This window comes from Crocodylus porosus, unplaced genomic scaffold (genome assembly GCF_001723895.1).
Source record: "Crocodylus porosus isolate Cpor-Errol unplaced genomic scaffold, CroPor_comp1, whole genome shotgun sequence".
NCBI lineage: Eukaryota > Metazoa > Chordata > Crocodylia > Crocodylidae > Crocodylus > Crocodylus porosus.
In genome coordinates this window covers 7272711-7294268 of record NW_017728949.1, presented here as the reverse complement: position 1 = coordinate 7294268, position 21558 = coordinate 7272711, and the positions used below count along the sequence as shown (strand labels likewise).

At 43.5% G+C, this 21558-nt stretch overlaps 1 protein-coding gene across 1 annotated transcript in view; it reads left to right on the top strand.

The window, feature by feature from the left end:
• The window catches only part of PLEKHM3 (pleckstrin homology domain containing M3), a 117355-nt gene that overhangs the window by 26060 nt on the left and 69737 nt on the right, over positions 1–21558 (top strand). Inside the window, exon 4 of the mRNA XM_019554094.1 lies at positions 20912–21057. Coding sequence (XP_019409639.1) covers positions 20912–21057 — 146 coding nt within the window. The remainder of the gene's footprint in view (positions 1–20911; positions 21058–21558) is intronic.

Sequence of the window (21558 nt, the reverse complement as noted above, 5' to 3'; positions counted from 1 at the left end):
ACTTGTATAAAAATCCCTTTTTAAAAATAAAAAGTATAGATCAGGGCCAGGCAATTATTTTGGGTGGAGAGTCACTTACTGAGTTCAGACGAGCTGTTTAGGGCTGGGTGGGTAGCCCTGGCCCTTGGCAGGCTCCCCAGCCCCTAGTTACTATCTTGCAATTGGAAGTCCCGCCCCCTAGCCTCTGACCTTTGTCACCAGAAGGCCCTCCCCTTGCCCCTGGAAATACTCCTTTCAGCAAGGGGTTTTGCCATCTCAAAACCAGAAAAATATCAAAAACCAGAATACCATATTCTAAAAATCAAACATCTACATTAATTTGATTTCAAAAAATATTTTGTCCTAATTTACATGTGTTTGTGTACTGTACATAGAGGTGATAGCACAATAGCTTAAAATGAAGTCTCACTCTTGTATATTGTGAGGTGGGGGGGATGAAGGGGTGGGTATAGGTTTGTGGGGGGCTGTTGGTGTGTGGATATGTGGGGTATGGGTGGGTACGGAGTCTGTGGGGATGAAGGGTGACTGGGGTGTGGGTCTGGGACCCTGCATGTATGGCAGTGTATGTGTATGGTGGGGTGTGCATGTGGGACTCACCCTATGAACATACACATATACATTCTCCCTCCCTCCCTCACTGGGTGTGCACGTGCACACACAGACTCCTGCACTCTTCCTCCCTCATTGGCTTGGCGTGCACGCACTCTTCCTCCCTCATGGGGCGGGCGAGCATGCACAAATACACACAGGCACACGCTCCTGCTCCTAGCCCTGGGGTACTGGCAGGGGCCCAATGCTGTCATGGTCCAGCAATGCAGTGTGCAGGGAAGCAGTGAAAGCAGCAGCAGGCAGAGGCTTCTGGTTGGGGTGGGGCCAGGCTGGCCTTGCTACTGAGTCCTGCCGGCTCCCCCTGGGTCCTACTGCCCCTGTCTCCTGTCATCTTTGACAGGCAGCCAGGAGCAGATAAATATACATTTTCTAATTTTTTTAGATGCCCTGTGGGCTGTATAGAATGGCCTGGTGGGCCAGATTTTGTCCACCCGTGGTATACATCGTAAGCTCTTTGGGGCAGAGACTGTATGTGTGTGGCACAGTGAGGCCTGGTTTCTGATTGGGTCTCCAGGTGCTGTTGTAAGAGAAATAATATTTGTGGAGTTAAAGTAAGTATTCAGTGCCCCATTACAAAAAGCAAAGATATTATTTTAATGTTTTAATGTTTTATTATCACAACACTTTGATGGGATTCCATCAAAGTCTCTGAATCTAAGCAGCTTGGGTTGGGCAATGTACCAGGCAGGAGATCTCAAGAGGAACATGGGTTTTCCAGGAAGCAATGCTGGCAATGAAGTAGGCAGTGCTTTTTTTTTGTCTGAATCGCTGCAGAATCACTTCCCCGGCATGTGAGAATGGCGATATCATCTCTTTGGTATAAATCTCTATTCTTTCACTCATTTTGGGGATTTAAAAATCTTAGGGCGTATTTAAGACTAGAGAGTCAGTCTAATGTGCTGATCTAGTTCCAAGCGTCGTGATTTCATTCCGCTGAATACAGAAATATTCTTCCCTTCCAGTTCCATTTTGTGCTAATATATAACTCTGTGCTGTGAGGTGGTGGCTGCACCTCGATGGTTCAGATGATTCACAGTGGGAGAGCATGTCTAATGGTTAGAGCACAAGAATGGAAGGCTGACGTTTGTGCCTGAATGTCCTGTGTCTGCCAGGGATGTACTGTGCTCCTTGAAGTAATTCACAGACATTTGCTAATAAGCCTAAGCTTTCAAAGTAACTAGTGATTTTTGAGGCCTTCCATTTTTAGGTGCCCAGCTTGAGATGCTAGAGAGGGAGTTTGATTAGAGTGGGAGTGCTCAGTGCTCTGTTAAAATCAGCTAACTTGTGTTAAACTGAGCACTCAAAATCACTAGTCGCTTTTAAAAATGGAGGTTTATTAGTCTGTCTGATCATTTTTTCTCATCTGTAAAATAGGGAAATAAACCAACCAAACGCAGAAGGATCATGGGGATCATTTGCTGATGTTTGCAAAGCAATTTTGAAATTCTACCATCATGGGCACTGCAAGAGTATGATGATGAGCAGGCTAGTGTGTTTATGTACAATCGAATGACTCGGGTGTAGTTTACATTACTGGTAGTGGAGCTTGGTTAACCTCAAGCCATGCGGATTTGGACTGTATGCTGAACTGTATCTTATCCACTGCTTTCAAACTTGCAAACCATGACACATATGCTGTGTTGTTTTTTTACAGTGTATTTTTTTCTTGAGTCTGCATCCGCAAATGTATTCCCTGCCTGGAGTTTTGATTTCCTTATCAAGACCAAATTGTTCTATTTTATTTTAATTAAAATTTTAATTCATTTAAAAATGACTCTTATGCAGGGACAAAGTACAATTGTTGGGGAAAAGAATAGAAATAGAGGGTAGCTGTCTGAAACTGTGTTGCCATGCTTGGTTTCAGTGCGAATTTCCAAATCACTGAATTTGGATCCTCTTCTAGCTTGAAAGAGTAAACTCTGCATCTGTGAAATGGAACTGGTACTAGTTTGGTTTCTCAGTAGGATTTTCCTTTTGGGTTCAAAACACTGTCAGTTTGGCTATTCCCAGCTGCTTTGAAAACCCCAGTCTTATTTTAGTAGGGCACCCATACTTTTCCCATCTTGCATGAGCAAGAAGGATTAGCTAGTGTAGTGGTTCTCAGACTTTTTCTTTTCAGATTTAAGGTACTCCTTGGAAAATGCAGGCTCCTACCTTTCTCTCATATTTTAACTGCAGAGAAATAACAGAGTAATTCTTCTGTTGCTGAGAACTCAGAAAGACCCCAACGAGTCAGAATGTTTTTAACACGGTGGATTTCTATTTGAAATCTCTGGATTGATCTTGTAAATTGTGTAGGTTTCTACATGTCTGACAGTGATAATACTTTGGAGGACCCTTGAAAGGATCTCTCAGCACCCTACAGTGTCACAAGACCCTTGTTGAGAATCACTGATCTGGCAGTTCGGTCACTGACACTTGGCTTACAGGACTGGGTGCAGTTCCCAGTTCAGCTACGGGTTCCCCCTGTAACCTTGAGCAAGTCACTTGCTGCTACATTTTCAAAATCACCTTGGTGCCAAATTCACACTGAAATTAGGGTATTTTGGCATTTGGAAAATATTCCTGTGTGCCTACAGATGTTTCTGTCACCTGGATGGTCAAAAAAGAATACCACACAGGTTGTGAGCTGCTCAGATACTATGGGGGTAGAACCCATAAAGATGCCTGTAGTAGAGCTCTCGGATTTGCCCATTTTCATTATTCTCTTCTTCATTTTCTTCTTAAAATTCAGCAAAGAAAGATTTTGGTCTCTTAGGGAATGTCTACCTCACCTCTGGACTGTGCTAGGAAGGGCCTTGGGAAAGCACTGTCACCTGTCCCGTGCATGCTAAACCCAGAAGTGGATGCCTTGTAGCTGTATAGAGTTGCACTGGGTACACGCTAATAAAGCTGTCTCTGTTGTGATTGTTGGGTCAGCACTGCTGTGACAGCCACATAGCATCCATGCCTGGGTTTAGTGTACTTTCTTATGCTTTGCTATGGCCCTCTTTAGCATAGTCGGAGGGTGCAGTAGATGCCCTTGTTTCTGTCATTTGACTGTTGACCTGCTCACAGTAGTTAATGGGACTGCTACCAGCATCCTCAGCTGGAGCAGGAAAAGGAGCAGGCTGCAGGCCCTGGAGGAGTAGCGAGAAACCTGCTTTTAGTTTGAAAGACACTTTAGGTATTCTGGGGGAATTCTCTGAAACATGCTACGTTTCATCCTGAATTGTTCACCTATTCTCCACAGCAGTGAGGCATGCTGGGGCTTATTCATTTGCTTTTTCAGATTCAGTGAAAGAATATTTTTGTTTTTAAGGTAGAATTTTCTTTTTAAAAACAAGGTCTATAGCTTCCCTGATTCTCTGACTTTTACATGTTAGATATTTGCTGTGCTCCTGTGGCCTGTTTGGTTTTTTTTCATTTTTTTTCAGTGATGCTGAGCAACCACAGCTCAGGATTCAGCATCCTCAACAGGAATGATGGATGCTCAACATGTCTGTGAATCGGGGCACTGGGTTTAATTTTAACTATATTTTCAACATCGTAACACTCAACCCTTACTCTAAAAGCAACTGATACGTACATAGGACTATCTTCTCAGTGTGCTGTGTGCCTTTTGCAATGGGGTTCCAAGTGTCAATTGGCACCTATAGCTGCTACCACAATACAGATCATAAATAATAATAATAACTGGGGAAATGCTGTCCTGTTGGGTTGAGAAAAAGTTCACGCTGGGGAGGCTTTGGAAAATAAAGAGTGAGGCTTGAAGATCTCCATGCATCGTGATCACTATAGGCGGTTTCTGCTGTTTTACTTCATAGGCTGCTGTTTAACCTAACAGGACTGCTGTTGGTAATTACATCTTGCAGGCATTAAGAGCTTTTTTTTTTTTCCGGCTGCTGGGAGGGGTAAGCTTGGAAAAGAAAAAAAAAGTTTTGCTGTGAATTCTTCAGCCATTTAGTGCAAATTCCTGTAATTACCGTCATTGTGTCCTGTCTGAATGGCACATAATACAGCAGAAGCCTTTCCTAATTGAGACCTTACAGGAGGTACAAATCCCTTCTTTGTTCAGCCTGACAAATTAGTGCCAGAAAGTGGCAGGGTCCGAGTGGGAATCAAAGACAGGCAACACAAAGATGGAACTTAAGGCTACAGTAATAACCCTCTCTAGTCCTGCAGGGAAAAAAAGTAATGACCAATGAAAAATGAAGTTTTTTTGTTATAAATTCCCTTGACATGACAGCACCTCAGGGCTGCTTTATTTATTTAGTAAAAGTGATTAAATAGTAATACAACAGGGCAGCCCATTGTCTCTCAAACTACCCCCCACCCTACAGACCCCTGCTGCCTTGGCTAATTGATTGACAATGAACCTCTGATAAAGAAGTATGTTGGGAGGACCTGATGGGGACAGGGTTTTTTTTCCCCCCTTTCTTTCTTTGTCTCTCCCCCACCCCTTTTTGTCTGAATTGCACTCTACTTTTCCCTACCCTTCTCTTCCTCTTTAAAGCTTTTCAGGGAAGGCTCCCAGACAAACAGCTGACACTCACAAGCAGGTAGAGAAGAATGAGTTTTTCTCTGCCTAGCTTTGACAAGTTTATCTTAGGGGCTGACTAGCATTTTCCAACTGTAGATATAAGCCAGGACAGCAATGTCAGACTGTGGCAATGGGGTGGGGAGAAGTGGGCGGGAGACATGGATTGTTGAAGCACTGGGGTCAGAAGGGTAGTTTAAAAAAAAACAAAACAGTTTTCCTGTGGTGGGAACTGATGCCTTAACTTGGTCTGTACGTGTAAGATGTTTTCCCCATGCTGGGTTCTTAGTGTTTCTATAGGGCAAGATGTTATGCTTCTTCCATCTTCTCTCTAACAATGATAATCTCATATTTAGTCTGCTGATTGAAAGGGTGAAGAGGGAATATGGTTGTTATTGCATTTTATTAATGTTTTGACCTGGAACATAAGTACTTTCAGGAAAGAAGACAGAGTGAGCTCTGCACTCCTTCAGCTCCAAAATGTCCACCCACCATCTATCTGTCCCTTACATGTCCCCAGAATCAATTCCCACACATTGTCCTGATTCTGTAGGTGACTCCCTTGTATAGCGCCGTGGCCCGCGGGGAGTGTTTGGATCCCTGCAGTTGCAGGGTTCCCTTCTGGAGATTCACATGGTGAGATTGAGGCCTTGTGTCTGGTAGCCCTACGAATACCTAGGCACAGGGCTAATTGTCATTTGGTAAGACTTTAATGTTTGTAATAGGAAATGTGCACAAGAGCTTTGTTTGTTTCATGTCTAAGTAAGCCATAGCAAGCTTCACATGTGGGAGGTCTCGGGGTCTTTTTCTGTTAACTGGGTATTTTTCTTGATAGCTCAACTACTTCTTTCATGGGGACACAAATAAATGAATTGGACTGGGACATACAGGATTTGCCAGTCTGGATCAAATTGTGTTCATTAAGTCCAGCATCCTGCTACTAGCTGTACATGGTAGCTAATGTTCCAGAGCAAGAGTTGGGAACCTACAGCCTAGGGGTCGATCCAGCCCACATCACCTTTATATCTGGCCCACAGAGACATGCCTTTATTTAACAGCATTTGGTAGTGAGGGGGACTTGTCCTGCAGGCTGAGGCTTGAGGCTTCAGTAGAAGGGAAGCTCTGCTGAAGCCATGCTGCAGCCAGGTGGCACAGGCCCTGGCAGTGGAGGGCTTGTGCCATACTGTGCTGTGCCAGGCTGCAGCTAAGCAATGGGAAGAAGTGGCCATGGTGACTGGGTTCTGATACTTACCTGTCTCTGAATTGAGCCAGGTTGTTCTGGTGTCCTCTCCGGTCCCCACTGGAAAATGTTGCTGACTCCTGCTTCAGCATAGAGTGGTGCTGCCCAAGTTCTGCTGGAAATGCACCCAGCGTTTTTTTTTTCTTGGGGAGAGGAAGGAGTTCCTGTCAGATTTGTACAGACCCAGTAACAGGTGATCCCAGCCTCTTCCTGGGAGAGGACTCTAACTGTTGACCTAAACTTCCCCCTTGTTGCCCTGTATCATGCTTTGCCATAGTTGCTACTCTTTTTCCTTGATGGGTCACTCTCAGCTTTTGCCCTCCCAACCCCCAGAATATAGCATGTACTGCTAAAATTGCTAGTCCTAATGGCTAGGAGAGTTCTTTCATTGTATTCTTCTGTACAGGGGTTTTCTCAGCTTTCTGTTGCTGAAGACAGTCTAAAGCTATATTGAAGGCAAGGTGATTGCAACCTCATAGACTAACTAAATAAGGTAGTAGATAAGTAAATAAAGAAGAGTACAAGCTTTCATGACCCTCGAGTTCACTTCATCGTAGGATAGCATAGAGCAGTCACTCCACTTCATACACTGCTTTCTGGTCTCCTTTCACAGCATCTGATGCAGCGGACTCAAGTTCATGAAAGCTTGTGCTCTATATCTGTAGTAGTTAGTCTATCAGGTGCGTATCAACCCTGATTTCAGACTAACTTCAGAGAGAAGTTATATTTTTCCAAACAAATAATCTCGCAAGCTATAACTTCATTCTGGAAGCTGATCAATCTGTTAGCAAAAACCCATCTTGATTGTTTCTTTTCAAAAGGACGTACTAAAGCATGGCACAGTAACCACCCATACTGCATCATGCATCGCATGGTTAGTTTTAGCCACTGTTTTGCTATAGCAATGAGGGAGTGCACCACTATGATGAAGTAGCTGCTGGTCACACGTAGACTCATGTAATCTCTGTGTCACCTTAGTGTCCTGCTATGGGGACATAGGGTGATGCGCCCCTTGTATCTTTCACTGTATATCCATGTGTGAGTCACAGTACACTATCAAATCTGTATTGGATAATGCAAAAAAAATGTGACTATGCAGGTGAAGACTCTAGCACCATTCATGGTACACAACAGGGATGTATTGAAGTCCTGTAGGCAAACTTTACTTTAGCATTTCTGTCACTTGAATTCTTTAATTTGCATAGAATGTGTCTGTCTCATCTCTTGAAATACTTATACATTGCATCTTCTAATAGCCACGTATATATGAACTATTTACACATGCACATATAGACATGGTAGGTACCTGCTTGTGACGCACACAAGTGTACAGACATAATGAATACTGAATCTGCACTGATGATTTTATGATCTTTCCCCTCCTTGGATGGCCTCTTGCCTCTTTGTTTAATGTGACACAATATGGATGCTGTTGAGATTATTCAGTGTATCCTGAAATAACCACTCTTAATAAAGATTGGAGGGCTGGTGACCTGAGGTCCCATCCAACTCTTGTTATGGTCAGTGAAGAGACTCTTGACTAGTTTTAGTGGAAGTTAGGTACCAAGGGAAGGATCTATCTTCAAAAAGAAAACAAAGCTAGAAATTGCTGATATTAGTGATTAATGAGCCTTACCTGAGTTCTGAGGAAGCTGGTTGAGACTATAATTAAGGTGGGACTTGTACAGCACTTGGATAATTATAACCTAATGAGGTCGAACAACATGCCTTAAGTATGGAAAATTTTGTGTCTAATCTGCTTTCTTTGAAAAAGTTGGTGAAAAGTTAATAGAAAAGTAAGCAGGTGGATGTAATTTACTTGGATTTTCAAAAAAGCTTTTGATAAGGTCCTTCAAAAGAGATTATTAAGGAAAATAAATAGCCCTGGGGTAAGGGACAAAGTCCTGATGTGGATTAAAAACTAGTTAAGGAACAAAAAACAGAGATCCCAGGGGAATGGCTGCTTTGCAGTGTAGACAAATTAATCAGGTGGTACTTAAAGGAAGTTGTATCCGTCTCCCACTCTTCCTCCTCCTGGGTCTGAAAAACTGTCCTGAAGGACTGCTTCAGGAACACTCTCAGACATAGAAGATATGGGAGGAGCATCAACAGAAGGGCTAAAAGTTAAATAATTTTCATTTATTCCATTTTCCACATGCATTGAGCTACTGGAGATGTTCTGTATAACCGAGTGACTGGAAAATGTTTCATAGGTAAAAGTCACCATTATTTAGTTTTCAAGAGAGAAGGTGCTGGAGAGAGTCCCCATTAGCCTGCCTCCAAGTTAGTTAGCCTGCCTGTGGTGCTGTGCCCATGTGGCTGCACTGCTTCCAGTACAAAAAGCAGCTCACCTGGAACAGTGTAATGTAGACATGGCCTGAGCATTGTGAAACACTAGAATATACCCCCAGGGATGATGTGAAAGCTCCTTCATTAGAGGTTTTAAGGGTTGGGGGAAAGGGTTAGATAAACTTCTGACAGGGATAGTCTAGTTATGCCCACCCCTACCCAATGCAGGGAGTTGGATTAGCTGACCTTTTGAGATCCCTTCCAACTCACCCTTTCTGTGATTCTTTGATGACTGATTTTCTTACACTAGAATGTCCAGTGTTGGTGCTGGCACAGCACAAGTGGTGATTTTTAAGACAGCTCTCTGTTTTTTGTTGCTTACATAGCATTTTTGCCAGTGTTCTGCATCAGAAAGCTTGTCTTAATCTCTCCCAGCCATGCATTTAGTCCAGTAAAAGATGTCACCCAAAACAGTCCTTGCCTCTAACAAACCTTGGCCATTCTCTGAGCATATCAAATGTCTTTTGGAGGGTTAAACCTTTGGGTATTTTCTCTCCCTTCCATTTATGCTGTTTCTAAATGAGCTAGCTTCTGCTGCTGTTTTGATGATGGGACAATGGCAAAAAAGCTGCAGAGGCAATCACTTCCTCCAATACTGAACAAGGAACTTTATTAGAATAAGGAAAGGCTAATTTGCCCTCCTACCCCATGCATTTGTGTGGAACTCCTTCAGCTCCTCCCTGCTACAATTTGAAAGAGTCAGTCCTGATTCTCTCCCCCTTTCCTCCACACATGCACATTTCTGCCACAGTTTTCCCTTAGTTCTAGGAAGGATGCTCATTATGTATTCTAGAGTTGTCCTGTTTGTTTGTTTGTGCTTTTTCTCACAGAGAGTTAGAACTTGAAAACAAGCCTCTTGATACTGGTGCTGTGTATCTGCTTGCAGATATGCTATTAAGACCAGAATAGTTCATCCATGTACACAACTACTGCTGCTGTTTTTGCAGCCCCTCTTTCACCTCGCTTTCTCCTCTGTTTAGAATTAGCCTCGTGCTCTTTGATTTTTTTTTTTATTATTATTATTTATTTTTTTCATTTTAGGTGAAGCTTTTAAGCTTGTGTTTTTCCTCCGTTTCTGCAGACAATGCATCTCCAGCTACGTGTCTTTCAGCCATAGCTACTTTCCCATACCCTTTAGTCAAGGTTGGTGCTGATCCAAAAGCAGCGTTTCCTTCCCTACTCTGGCTTCTCCTAAAAGGCTCGGGCTTTTGTGTCAAATATAAAAATGAGCTTGATAGGAAATTGCTTCTGTAATGGCAGGATTTTTCTGGTGGAAGGTCACAGTGTATGCTTTCTGACCTTGCTCTTCAACACAAAGGTGCTCATCCCCTTACAAAAGGTACCTCTAAGGAGGTAAACTATACTTAGTTTTGTTACTGAAATCTTGAAGTGTTTAAAATTAGGAAAAGACAATGGCTCTGTGATAGCAAGCGTTGTGTTCTGTCCCATAGGTGCAGGCTCCGGATTTCAAAGTGGTTAAACCAGGAGCTGCCATCCTTTCCTGGCCTTTCCTTTTAAAAATAAACAAACAAACAAATAGCATAATTGGTGTGTGCTACAGGAATAGATTTGTCATTCTGCACCACTTTGAACTGCATAACATTAAAGGAACCAAGTGCTTTCATAACTTGATTTGAAAAGGTTGTAGAAAGAGCCACAATGGTGAGGGACAATTGATTAACTCAGTGCAACAGAAAGGAAAGGACAGACTTTCTTCCAGCAAAACCTTAGAGATGGGCAGAACCTGCAATGGCTGTAGCCATGCCTTTAAAGAAAGCAACATGGGTTAATTCTGTGCTGAATGTGCAGAGTGTAGTGTACTCTCCAAGGAGCTGAAGCAAATGGGCCAAAGATAACTGGAATGGACAGAGTGCGGTACAAAAACAGATGGTTGATTTAGCAGAAATTATTTCTCTGGAAAGGGTTCTCTAGAGTGGGTGGGAGATGTGACAGGGTGTTCTTTGTCAGGGCTCTGGGACTTTGGAATTTGCTTCTTTCCCTTATCACTCTAAAACAGCCCAAATTGATGCTGTTTAGAAGGCAATGATGCCTTCTTGATGTAAATTGTTTTAAGAGACCTGAGAGGTGTGCTCTTCTTTAGCTATGAAGGGTGGCAAGGTATTCTTGTAGGTGTTTGGCTGGCTTAGTTCCTGCTGCGTTGATCATTTTGATACTGCTGAGATTGAATTGAGTTGTTATGGGTATGTTGAGGTGTGTTTGACATCTTCAGAATCTGTCTTTGTTGCTGCTGTTCTGTTCATGAAAACAGTGCCATTCCTCTGTCTCGTTCACCAGCTTAAGCAAACAAAAATCCAACCAGAATTGATGAGGGCAATTAGTGTAGTATAATTTATAGTTCTATGTCATTCTGTGCGTAACATCATAACCTTGTGGATGTCGATGAGAGTTACCATAACCATGGTTTTAACCTCTGTGTATAATAGGACCCTCTTCTGTAGTAGTTCATCCCAACTTAGAAGCAAAGCAAGGTGTTCTGAAGAACTAGTTGCACACAATCTTTCCATGCAGTTGAATACCTGATGCTATTAACATTTTCACAAGTGAACCAGCCTTGAATACACCATCGTATTGATGTTTAATGTGAATGAGAACTGTTCCTGTATGGAAGGGCTCGCAGGATTGGTTTCTTCGTAGAGCTCCCTTTCATTTGGGTGAATTTAACCCTTAGCAGACTGAGACGTTGAAAAATCTATAGTTAAATGGAATTAACTTTCCCTAAGACAGTGGTTATCAACCACTGTGGTCTCAAGGCACCCCTTTGCAACTTTTGTGAATTGAGTAGCACCCAGTTTCAAAAACTAATTTATATAGTACCATGCTTATGTCCTTGCAGAGGGGCTGGGCAGTAGAAGGGGACTGGCCAGGCAGGGACAAGCCTGGGCTTAAGCTGCTTATCTCCTCACACCTCGATGCACCTTGGAAAGGATGTGATGACACTCCAGGATGCCCTGGTTGAGTACTACTGTCCTAAAACGTCTATAACTTCTCCACTGGGAACTTCTTCAGCTTAAAATGTTCCTAGTTCCAGCCAATTGTAGGAGGTTAGGGTTTAAAATAATGGATTCTTGATGGATAGCATGACCATTTTAGATAATTTTGGAAACCTTCCTTAAAAAATAGTTTTCATTTATTTTTGCCTTTGACTCCAACATCTGGATTCATGATGCTCAGGCAAACTAGTGCCTTGTGAAGTAAGATACAGAATGTAGTGGTCATAAGATATGTGAAACTTTCCCAAAGTTATTTTTGTTTTCCTGATAAATAAGCACCTGGTTGGATGGGCTGTTCATAGAGGTTTAGTGAGAGAGACTTGTATAACTCAATTTGTATGCTGCTCAAACTGGTACTGGCTACTGGAGATGACCTAATCGGCAACCTAGTGATCGATGGGAAGCTGGGTGACAGTGACCATGAGCTGATCACCTTCACCATCTGCTGTAAAGCTGGCAAGTCAGCAACACAGAAGTCCTTGACTTCAGGAAAGCCGACTTTGACAAGCTCAGGAGGCTTGTCAGTGAGGCCCAAAGGGACCACAACCCCAGGGGGAGGGGAGTTCAAGAGCGGTTGCTCCTCAAGGGAGCGATCCTCAATGCACAAGCTAATTCTGTTCCATCTCGGAGGAAAGGCAGCAAGAGGACACAGCAGCCCCCCTGTCTCTCCAGGGATCTAGCAGACCTCCTGAGGCTAAAAAGAAAGGCCTACAATTGATGGAGGACGGGATTTACCTCCAAGGAGGATTATTCTGCACTGGTCTGGTCCTGCAGGGAGCAAACCGGGAAAGCCAAGGCTGAAACTGAACTCCAACTAGCTTCGAGCATCAAGGGCAATAAAAAGTCATTTTTCAGGTATGTGGGGAGCCAGAGGAAAAGCAAGGGTAACATTTAACCCCTGCTGAACCAGATGGGACAGCTGATGCCCAGGAAAAAGCCAACCTATTAAATGGGTACTTTGCATCGGTCTTTCATCAGTCCCATAGATTTCGTAGACATTAGGGCTGGAAGGGACCTCGGAAGATCATCGAGTCCAGTCCCCCGCCCAAAGGGCAGGAAGTCAGCTGAGGTCCCAGCAAGATAAGCATCCAGTTTGCTCTTGAAAGTGTTCAGTGTAGGTGCTTGAACCACCTCCAGTGGCAGGCTGTTCCAGACCTTGGGGGCTCGGACAGTAAAGAAATTCTTCCTTATGTTCAGCTTGAAACGGTCTCACAGTAGTTTATGACCGTTGGACCTCGTCATCCCTTGGGGCGCTTTGGTGAACAAACATTTCCCCAGATCCTGGTGGTCACCCCTGATAAACTGTCCACTACGAGACAGGGAGGTCCAGGTGAGGGAGATCCCATGCCGACCTCATGAAGGAACACCTTGAGAGGCTGGATACTTTCAAGTCAGCCGGCCCTGACAATCTGCACCCCAGGGTACTCAAGGAGCTGGCTAGCGTTATAGCCCAGCCCCTGGCACGGATCTTTGAAAACTCCTGATGCTCTGGTGTAGTGCCTGAAGACTGGAAGAAGGCCGATGTGGTGCCAATCTTCAAGAAAGGGAGGAAAGTGGATCTGGCTGACTTCTATCCCGGGGAAGATCTTTGAAAAGTTTATTAAAGAGGCCATCCTTAATGGACTGGCCAACGCCAACATCCTGAGGGATAGCCAGCACGGGTTTGTTGCGGGTAGGTCTTGCTTGACCAATCTCATTTCCTTCTATGACCAGGTGACCTATCACCTGGACAAGGGAGAAGAGATTGATGTCATATATCGTGACTTCAAAAAAGCCTTCGATCTGGTATCCCATGATCACCTCTTGGTGAAACTGGCCAGTTGTGGCCTTGGGTCCACCATGATCCCCTGGCTGGGAAAATGGCTCCGTGGTTGGACCCAGAGGGTAGTAACCGATGGAAGTCAATCGTCATGGTGCCCTGTGACCAGTGGGGTCCCCCAAGGCTCTGTCCTTTGACCCATATTGTTCAACCTCTTCATTAATGATGTAGACATTGGAGTCAGGAGCGGACTGGCCAGTTCGCTGATGACACCAAACTCTGGGGCAAAGCATCCACACCAGAAGACAGGCAGTTGATCCAGGCTGACCTGGACACGCTCATCAAATGGGAGGATGAGAACCTGAGGGTGTTTAACACCAAAAAATGCAAGGTTCTCCACTTTGGGAGGAAAAACCTGCAGCATCCTTAAAGGCTCAACAGTGCTACACTGGCTAGCACTATGGAAGAAAGAGACTTGGGGGTCATCATTGACCACAAGATGAACATGAGCCTGCAACACGATGCTGCGGCTAGTAAAGCAACCAAAAGGCTGGCTTGCCTCCATAGATGCTTCTCGAGCAAATCCCAGGACATCATTCTCTCCTTGTACTCAGCCTTGGTGAGGCTGCAGCTGGAGTACTGTGTCCAGTTTTGGGCTCCACAATTCAAAAAGAATGTGGAGAAGCTTGAGAGAGTCCAGAGAAGAGCCACACGCATGATCAGAAGTCAGGAAAACAGACCTTACGACAACAGGCTGAGAGCCATGGGGCTCTTTAGCCTGGAAAAACTCAGGCTCGGGGTGACCTGATGGCCACCTATAAGTTTATCAGGAATAACCACCAGTATCTGGGGGAATGTTTATTCACCAGAGTGCCCCAAGGGATGATGAGGTCAAACAGTTAAACTCCTGCAAGACCATTTCAGGCTGGACCTAAGGAACAATTTATTTACTGTCCGAGCCCCCAAAGTCTAGAACAGCCTGCCATCGGAGGTGTTTCAAGCACCTACATTGAACACCTTCCAGAGTAAATTAGATGCTTATCTTGCCGGGATCCTATGACCCCAGCTGACTTCCTGCCCTTCGGGCAGGGGGCTGGACTCGATGATCTCCTGAGGTCCCTTCCAGCCCTAATGCCTATGAAATCTAACTCAGTCATGGCTTCACCACTTAGGGATATATCATCCATTACAAAATCAAGCCAACATCATGCACACCAGTTCATATTCACTGTTTCATCCAAACTGGAAAAGAAAGCTGAATGTAATAAATGGAAAAATTAATTGGAGCCAAAAAAAAAAATCACCAAGTCTTCCATGCATATGCTGTGATCTGAAATTCTGGGGCAGTTTATAGTAAAAAAGATTTAGACCCTTCACTGCTTCTCTTATGAGGCTGGCTGTACAGTGTTTACTGTACTGTGATATTGCTAATGCAAACATTATCCTACTTTTGTGAGCTGTTACCATTCTCCTTTGGAAAGGTGTATGATCACTTTAATTAGGCTCTTCCATCTTACCCAGTGAATGGGGGTTAGGGGTCATTCTGTGTTTCCTTTTCAGAGAGGCACGATTTACCTCTGTAATGTTCTTAAAAACATGGATGCCATAGCAACAGAGTGAGTACATTTTACGGGCATCTTCCAGTGCTAATAGAATGGCATGTCAGACTGACGGGGCATAATAAGTTTTTAAATATCTCTTCAGCTGTTCCAGCTCTGTCCTTCTATGTATTAACATATTTTTTTAGAACAGTGATTGATCTACCCAGAGTCAGGCAACCAGTTGTCCTACCGAACTTTGTACATAAAAACATAGGAAAGCATGGTCACACAGAAGCACTTGTAAACTGGTTGATGTGGAAGCAGTTTAATAAACAAATAAGAAAGCTAGATTCTTTAACAGAGAAACCCTTATTATGCGTAAAATTGAACGTAAAGGCTAGGGACAGACATTCAAAAAGCCTGAGCATAAACTGATTTAATCTTTGCAGATTAGTCTAACCTGGCTAGGCTGAACTGGTTTGAAACAGGACAGACATCTCTCTGAACTGAGGAAATTCAGGCACATGCCTGCAGAGGCTCAGCCTAGAAGCCAGGGGGCGCTAAAGCAGTCCTCCCTTCCCTTCTGCAAGGAGCAGAGGGAAGGGAGCCTGTAGCCAGATGCAGGACTCTCATTAGGGAGGTCTGCCTGAATGGTCCCAGGCTTTTCCTCACTGGCTGCTCAAGAGGCAGGAGTGTTGCCAGCCGCAGGCTAGCACTTTGAGATAAAAGCAGGGGGAGGTGCAGGGCATGCATCTGTTGATGATTCAGAGCTTTTCAGTCTCCCTCCCTGCTTTGTCATAGTGCCTGCAGCAAACTGACAGGCAAGCAAGCCAGCTGGGGGATGATAGTAATAACAGTCTTTATCACCCAATTAGCAAAACAATGGCCTCTCTCCATTTCTTAAAACTTCTTAAACAGCTTATTCGCTGACCTGCTGATTAGCTCCAAACAAGCCTAAGCAGTCACTGCTCTGTCTGCCTGCCCCAGTGAAATTGGGGAGACACAAACACAGACACCTCTTGGCATTAGCTAGCATACCATATGCTAGGGTCTGCGGGGCTGGGGTCTGCTGTGGGAGATGGGAAGGAAGGTGGGGGGGATTTCTTGCTTGAGCAGCGGAGGGGGGAGGGCAGGGGGAAGCCAGGCAGACCTGCTGTGCCTGCAGTCTCTGCTGGAGCCTTATACAGCATTAGCTAGCTTACCACAGGCTGGCTATGGTTCATGTTGTGGCAGAGAGAAAGAAGGGATCCCAGGGAGTGGTAAGGGGACAGGGGGAGGCCAGAAGACCCTGCTGTGCCTGCAAGTCTCTGCCAGAGCTCTAGCTAGGGAGCAAAGCAGAGGGGCCGGCTCTGCTGGGGAGCATATCAGGATGCTGCAACACTCTAATTTAACTTAAACCAGGAAGGGGTCTGGGACATGCATTGCATAAACCAGTTCGACCCAAATCAGTTAAGTCTGATACTACATTCAACCAGGTTTATCTCAAACTGGTTTCAGCCATTTTCTGACTGGTTTATGTGCACTGAACCCATGTTCTGTTACAGATTTAAACCAGTTTCTGATCACTTAAACTGATTTGTGTGTACTGTCTGTCCCTAGCCAAAGACATTGGGTATTTACAGAGTTATTGGTTCACATTGTTGAGTTATTGGATCAGATCAGTTTTATGTTTCTTAGACTAGAGGTTTTTGCTACCAACGGTTGAGGAGTGCATTCACAATGTTTTTGCATGAAATTTAGCCTAAATGAAAAGGTCATGTATCATGCACTTCTGGTACATGTCCTTCATTGTTTTTCTGAACAGTTGTTCCCAATTGATCAATCATATTGATATTGTAAAAGGAAGACAGATCGTCCAATACTGAGGGCACAAGCTTAGGAGACAATATCATTCTGTTTCCAGCTCTGCCACTGACTGGGGTTTCCTTAGAGCAAAGCAACCTATGAAAAGCTAGTTTACTTTGGGTGCCCAAGTTAAGACAGGTGGTTTCTGGTTTTCAGAAGGGTTCAGGATCTGTAGTTCCCATGGATTTCAAGTAAAAGAGAAGAGGTATACAGCACCTTGAAAATCAGATCTTTGGCATCTTGAGTTAGACACCCAAGTTAATACATGCTTTTGAAAATGTGGCCCTTAAGCTTCAAATTGCCCATTAGTCACATGGATATAATGCTTATTTCGTAAACCCGTGTGAACTCTCTGGTTGGAAAATGTTTTGAGAGTTGTTGGATCTAAAACATTTTAAAAAGTAAGTTAATTTATTACAAAATTGTTCTAATTTAATTTAAATAAGTGCTATTTCCAGTCATCAGTGTCCTAGCAGGTCAGACCATAACAATTTGTAAAGCTTCTTTCACTAGCCTAGAGTACAGTGAATAAACCAGGCATTTGTGTTTGTTGTTTCTTCCCTGCTAGCAAGCTAACAAGGATGCTTGCATGAACACAAAGGATGTTTTGTTTAAGAGTTAATCTGTTTCTGCTACTAATTGCTTATTTGGGGTCTTTTCCTGCAAACTTTTATGGATGCAAACAGCTGTACTAAATTCAAATGGTCTACATTCATGAGATTGACTTTATATTATAAACTTCCTTGCTATCGTTGTTCTATATGGTCTCACAGGTGTCTTTACAGCAGCCCGTTTATGGTGTAGTAGGGAGCTAGTAAAGGCACATTAACTCCTGCAGTCCAAAGACGTAAAAAGAAAGGAAGCCAGAAAGAGTAGAAGCCAATTTTGAAAGGAAACTTGCTTTTATTTTCAATTTTCAAGTGGGCATTAGGGATTTAAAAAGTTGTCAGTGATGGAGAGGGGAGAAGCTACTGCAGTTTGAAAAAATGGAGGGAATTCAGTATCTCAGAAGATTCTATAAATACCTGCCATTTGATTTGACTTACACAAACACATTGTGAAGGAACTGTTTTCTCTTTCTTTCACTGGGAGCTTATCACCTCTGGAATATGGGCACCCTGAAAACATTATCAGTTGTCTTCTTGCTGTACTCTTAGGAGGTTAGGAAGTTGTATGACAATTTTTGTTGTACACGCAGGGAAGCAAGGTGCCCTTATTAAGGCTCTAATTCTGCATTTGACTACTACTGGGCACTTCTTCGCACACATGCACACTCGCATACACTGCTGGATGGAGTATACAATGAGATGATTTGCTTGAGGTCATGCAAGAAGTCTGGCACAACCTGGCATTGAACCCATTTCTCTTGAGTTCCAGTCCCAGGCTTACAGACACAAAACCATCCTTTTTCTAATGCCCCATCTTGTATTATTGATTGTAATATGTGTTATTCTAAAGATCACAGGATTTGCGTGTTCAAGATTCATGCCTTTAGTTAAACTTTGTTGTATTTGATTCATTCTCTGCAACAGCGTTGAGACTTGTTCTTCACTGATAATAGTTTCCTGAAAATATGTTTTGGAATGCTGACCAAGACCTTAACATTTCAGTTTTGGGCTTGAATTGTAACTAAGGTCAGATGTCATATGTTTGCTCAAAACTTCTTGTGGTAATATTTGAGACATATGGCTGTCTCATTTCTGATAACCTTGCGCACTGAATGGGTACTGATGCAAGTGTCTCTCATCAGTCTGAAATGTGTTTATACTTACGATTTCCAAGGAACATACATCTCATTTAACAGCAAAAAGTGTAGCTCATTTTAAGCCAGGACACAACCTGCATTGATTCCCTTGGCTATGCATGGTACAAAGAATCAATGTAGGATGTGAGAAATGGTCTGAAGTGTTTTCTGTTATGAAGGGTGGGGAGGCAGCATCAGCCTATCTATTGTGATTAACCTTCATCACAGACGAGAACACAAGGTGGCCTCAAATGCTGTGCAGTGTGGAAAAGTGTTTTAATTTAAGCTGGTATGGATGTACCAGCAAAACCCTTCAAGTGTAGATGTACCTTATATCAATAAAAATGCCTTGCTGGCATAACTCCCACAATAAGAGATCAGCAAAAGCACCTTTTTACTTGTGTAATAACATCCAACTAAGGTTTTTGCTAATTGAAAGATGTCATTAAAAATCACACTAACAAGTGGTGTTAGTATATTAGCAAAAGTTTCCAGTGTGAACCTGACTTGACAGTCTTCTCTGTGTAGAGACCATCTTTTACCATATGAATGTGCAGCACATAACACATGGGACTGATTGCAACTGAGAACTACAAGTGCTACTGTAATAAAAAACTATTAATGATCACAAACAATGAAAATAAAAGAAGAAATATCTTTATGAATATCTCCCAGTGTCAATTGTTCAGCTAATTATACCTTACCAAATTACTTTTCCTTAATAGGGGTGGTCCTCGCTATTGTTTACATGGTGCTTATTGTTTGGTATGGCAATACTTGTTGCGTGGCTTCCTCGTATATTTGCCAACTCAGTGTTTGTTATGGCTGTTCTACCAGTTAGTGGGTTTGTACTTATCCATTCAACAATGGCTATAAGCCTTTAGAACAGAGTGGGAGGATCTGTTTAAAGTTAAACAGACATTTTGTTTAACTGTTAAAGTTTAAGACATTTTGCAAATAGATGCCATGCATCTTGATTGAATTCTTTGTTCAATCTAGATCATTGCTGTCCCATTTTAAAACAAAAAAATCCAACTGGGAAATGACAGTATTTACTCTTTCAAAATAAGCCAAAACCTGCAAGCAGATATGATTGCAGGGGCATTTCCCAGTGGAGGAAAGTGTATTTGCCCAAGTAGTTGGTCAGCAACAAAAGCAAATGAGAGTAGGGTCTGGGAAAAACTGCAAGCCGTGCTCTTCTCTTCCTTCCTGTGGATCTTGCTCCCATCATCCATGCTTTTGTCACCTCCATACTGAACTATTGCAAAGATGCTCTTCATCAGGCCACATCTTAAATCAGTGGGGAAGCTAGGGCTGGTGCAGATGGAGTTTTGCTCTCTCTTTGTAAACAGTGTAGAGAGCGTGAGTTATCTCTTCTCTGGGTTCTGTGCTGGTTACCAGGGAGTTCTAGTCACAGTTTTGTTTGTAAAACCCTTGGTAGGCTGAGAATGAGACTCCAGTTACTTCCCATGAAGCCCTGCTGCAGTGGCAGTCAGCTGAGGCACTTGTGCTGGATCACAGTAAATTAAGGGGGGCAGGGGGTGATCAGGAACCAGCCCCAGGCACCCATCGTGGGGTGGTGCACAGCCATCACCACTGCTCTCCCAACTGTTGTGCCACTGCCAGCAGGCCAATTGCTACCCCATATGCTGCTTCTTTCCAGGGTGCAGAAGTGCCTGCTTGTACCTTTGCTTGTTCCCCCCAATATAGTATTAGTATAGTATTAATATTAGTATAGTATAGTGTGTTCTTCAAAGGGTTCCAGGGCTTTAGAATGCCCCGTAGCCACTGGGTGGGTGGATTCCTTTCCAAGCCAGTATCCATAGGGTGGCATGTTTAATTGTGTACTGCAGCGTGGGAGAAGGGGCAAACTGAGTACTACATTTTTGCTTGGCTAATTCTAAATAATTAGCCTGGGACTATATACTGCTGCTTTATAATCTAAAGGAAGTAAATGATCTTTCCAGATGCGTGCTATTCAATCAGATGGGTACCAACCCCTGAGGGGAATCAAACAGGCTGTCCACTGGGAGTACTCAGCACCTGCAAAAAAACAAGTCTACTTATCCCAGGTTGCACACCAAATGTAATGGATGCTTCTGGAGTTTCAGCACATCATGCTGAAATCTCCACGTATATCCCATTACTTGCAGAGAGTAGAAAGCTATTTATCTTTTTCCAGTGCTCTTATCTGGGGAATGGCTAGTTCCTTTATCACATCCCTATTTAACCTCACTAGCAAGGGATACAAAAATAATGTGGTGTTTTGTTTTGTTTTTTCTTTTTTCTCCCAGGCTGTCAGCGCTCCATAGGCCTCTCCAATGGAAAAGCCAAAGTGTGCAGTTACAGTGGGTGGTATTACTGCAGCACCTGCCATGTGGATGACAGCTTTCTAATACCTGCACGGCTAGTACATAACTGGGACACTTCAAAATACAAGGTAATCTCCATAGGGGTTGGGTGATACCAAGTAAGCTGGATGCAGTGTAATAAAAATAGAAGCAATACTGCAGGTCACGAAATGATGTACAGTAAATTCATATTTGTTCCTTCAACCACATTGATCTATCCCAAACATGTGGCTTACCTACAAATCTGTTACTTCTCAACAGCATCTCTTCCGGTCCACAGCAGCCACGTCATGCCTTTGCATCCTTGTTTAAGCCTCAAGACCTCTTTGTGGGAGGTGCCATGCTTTTCCTTTTGGCTGATCCACTTCCAATACCACTTCTCTAGTCCATGTGTTGTACTATCTCTCTTGATCTTCATCTTCATAGCCCTCAAATTCTGGCAAGCTCTGACATTGTCTCTTCCTCCTTAGCTCACTTGAAGAACTGGTGGATCCCAAGGTAACACCCTTGGATATTTGGAATTAAACTTCCTTGTAGAGATTGGGCACTAAGTTTATGGAGTGCACTCCCCTGGCAGGCAGAATAATCCC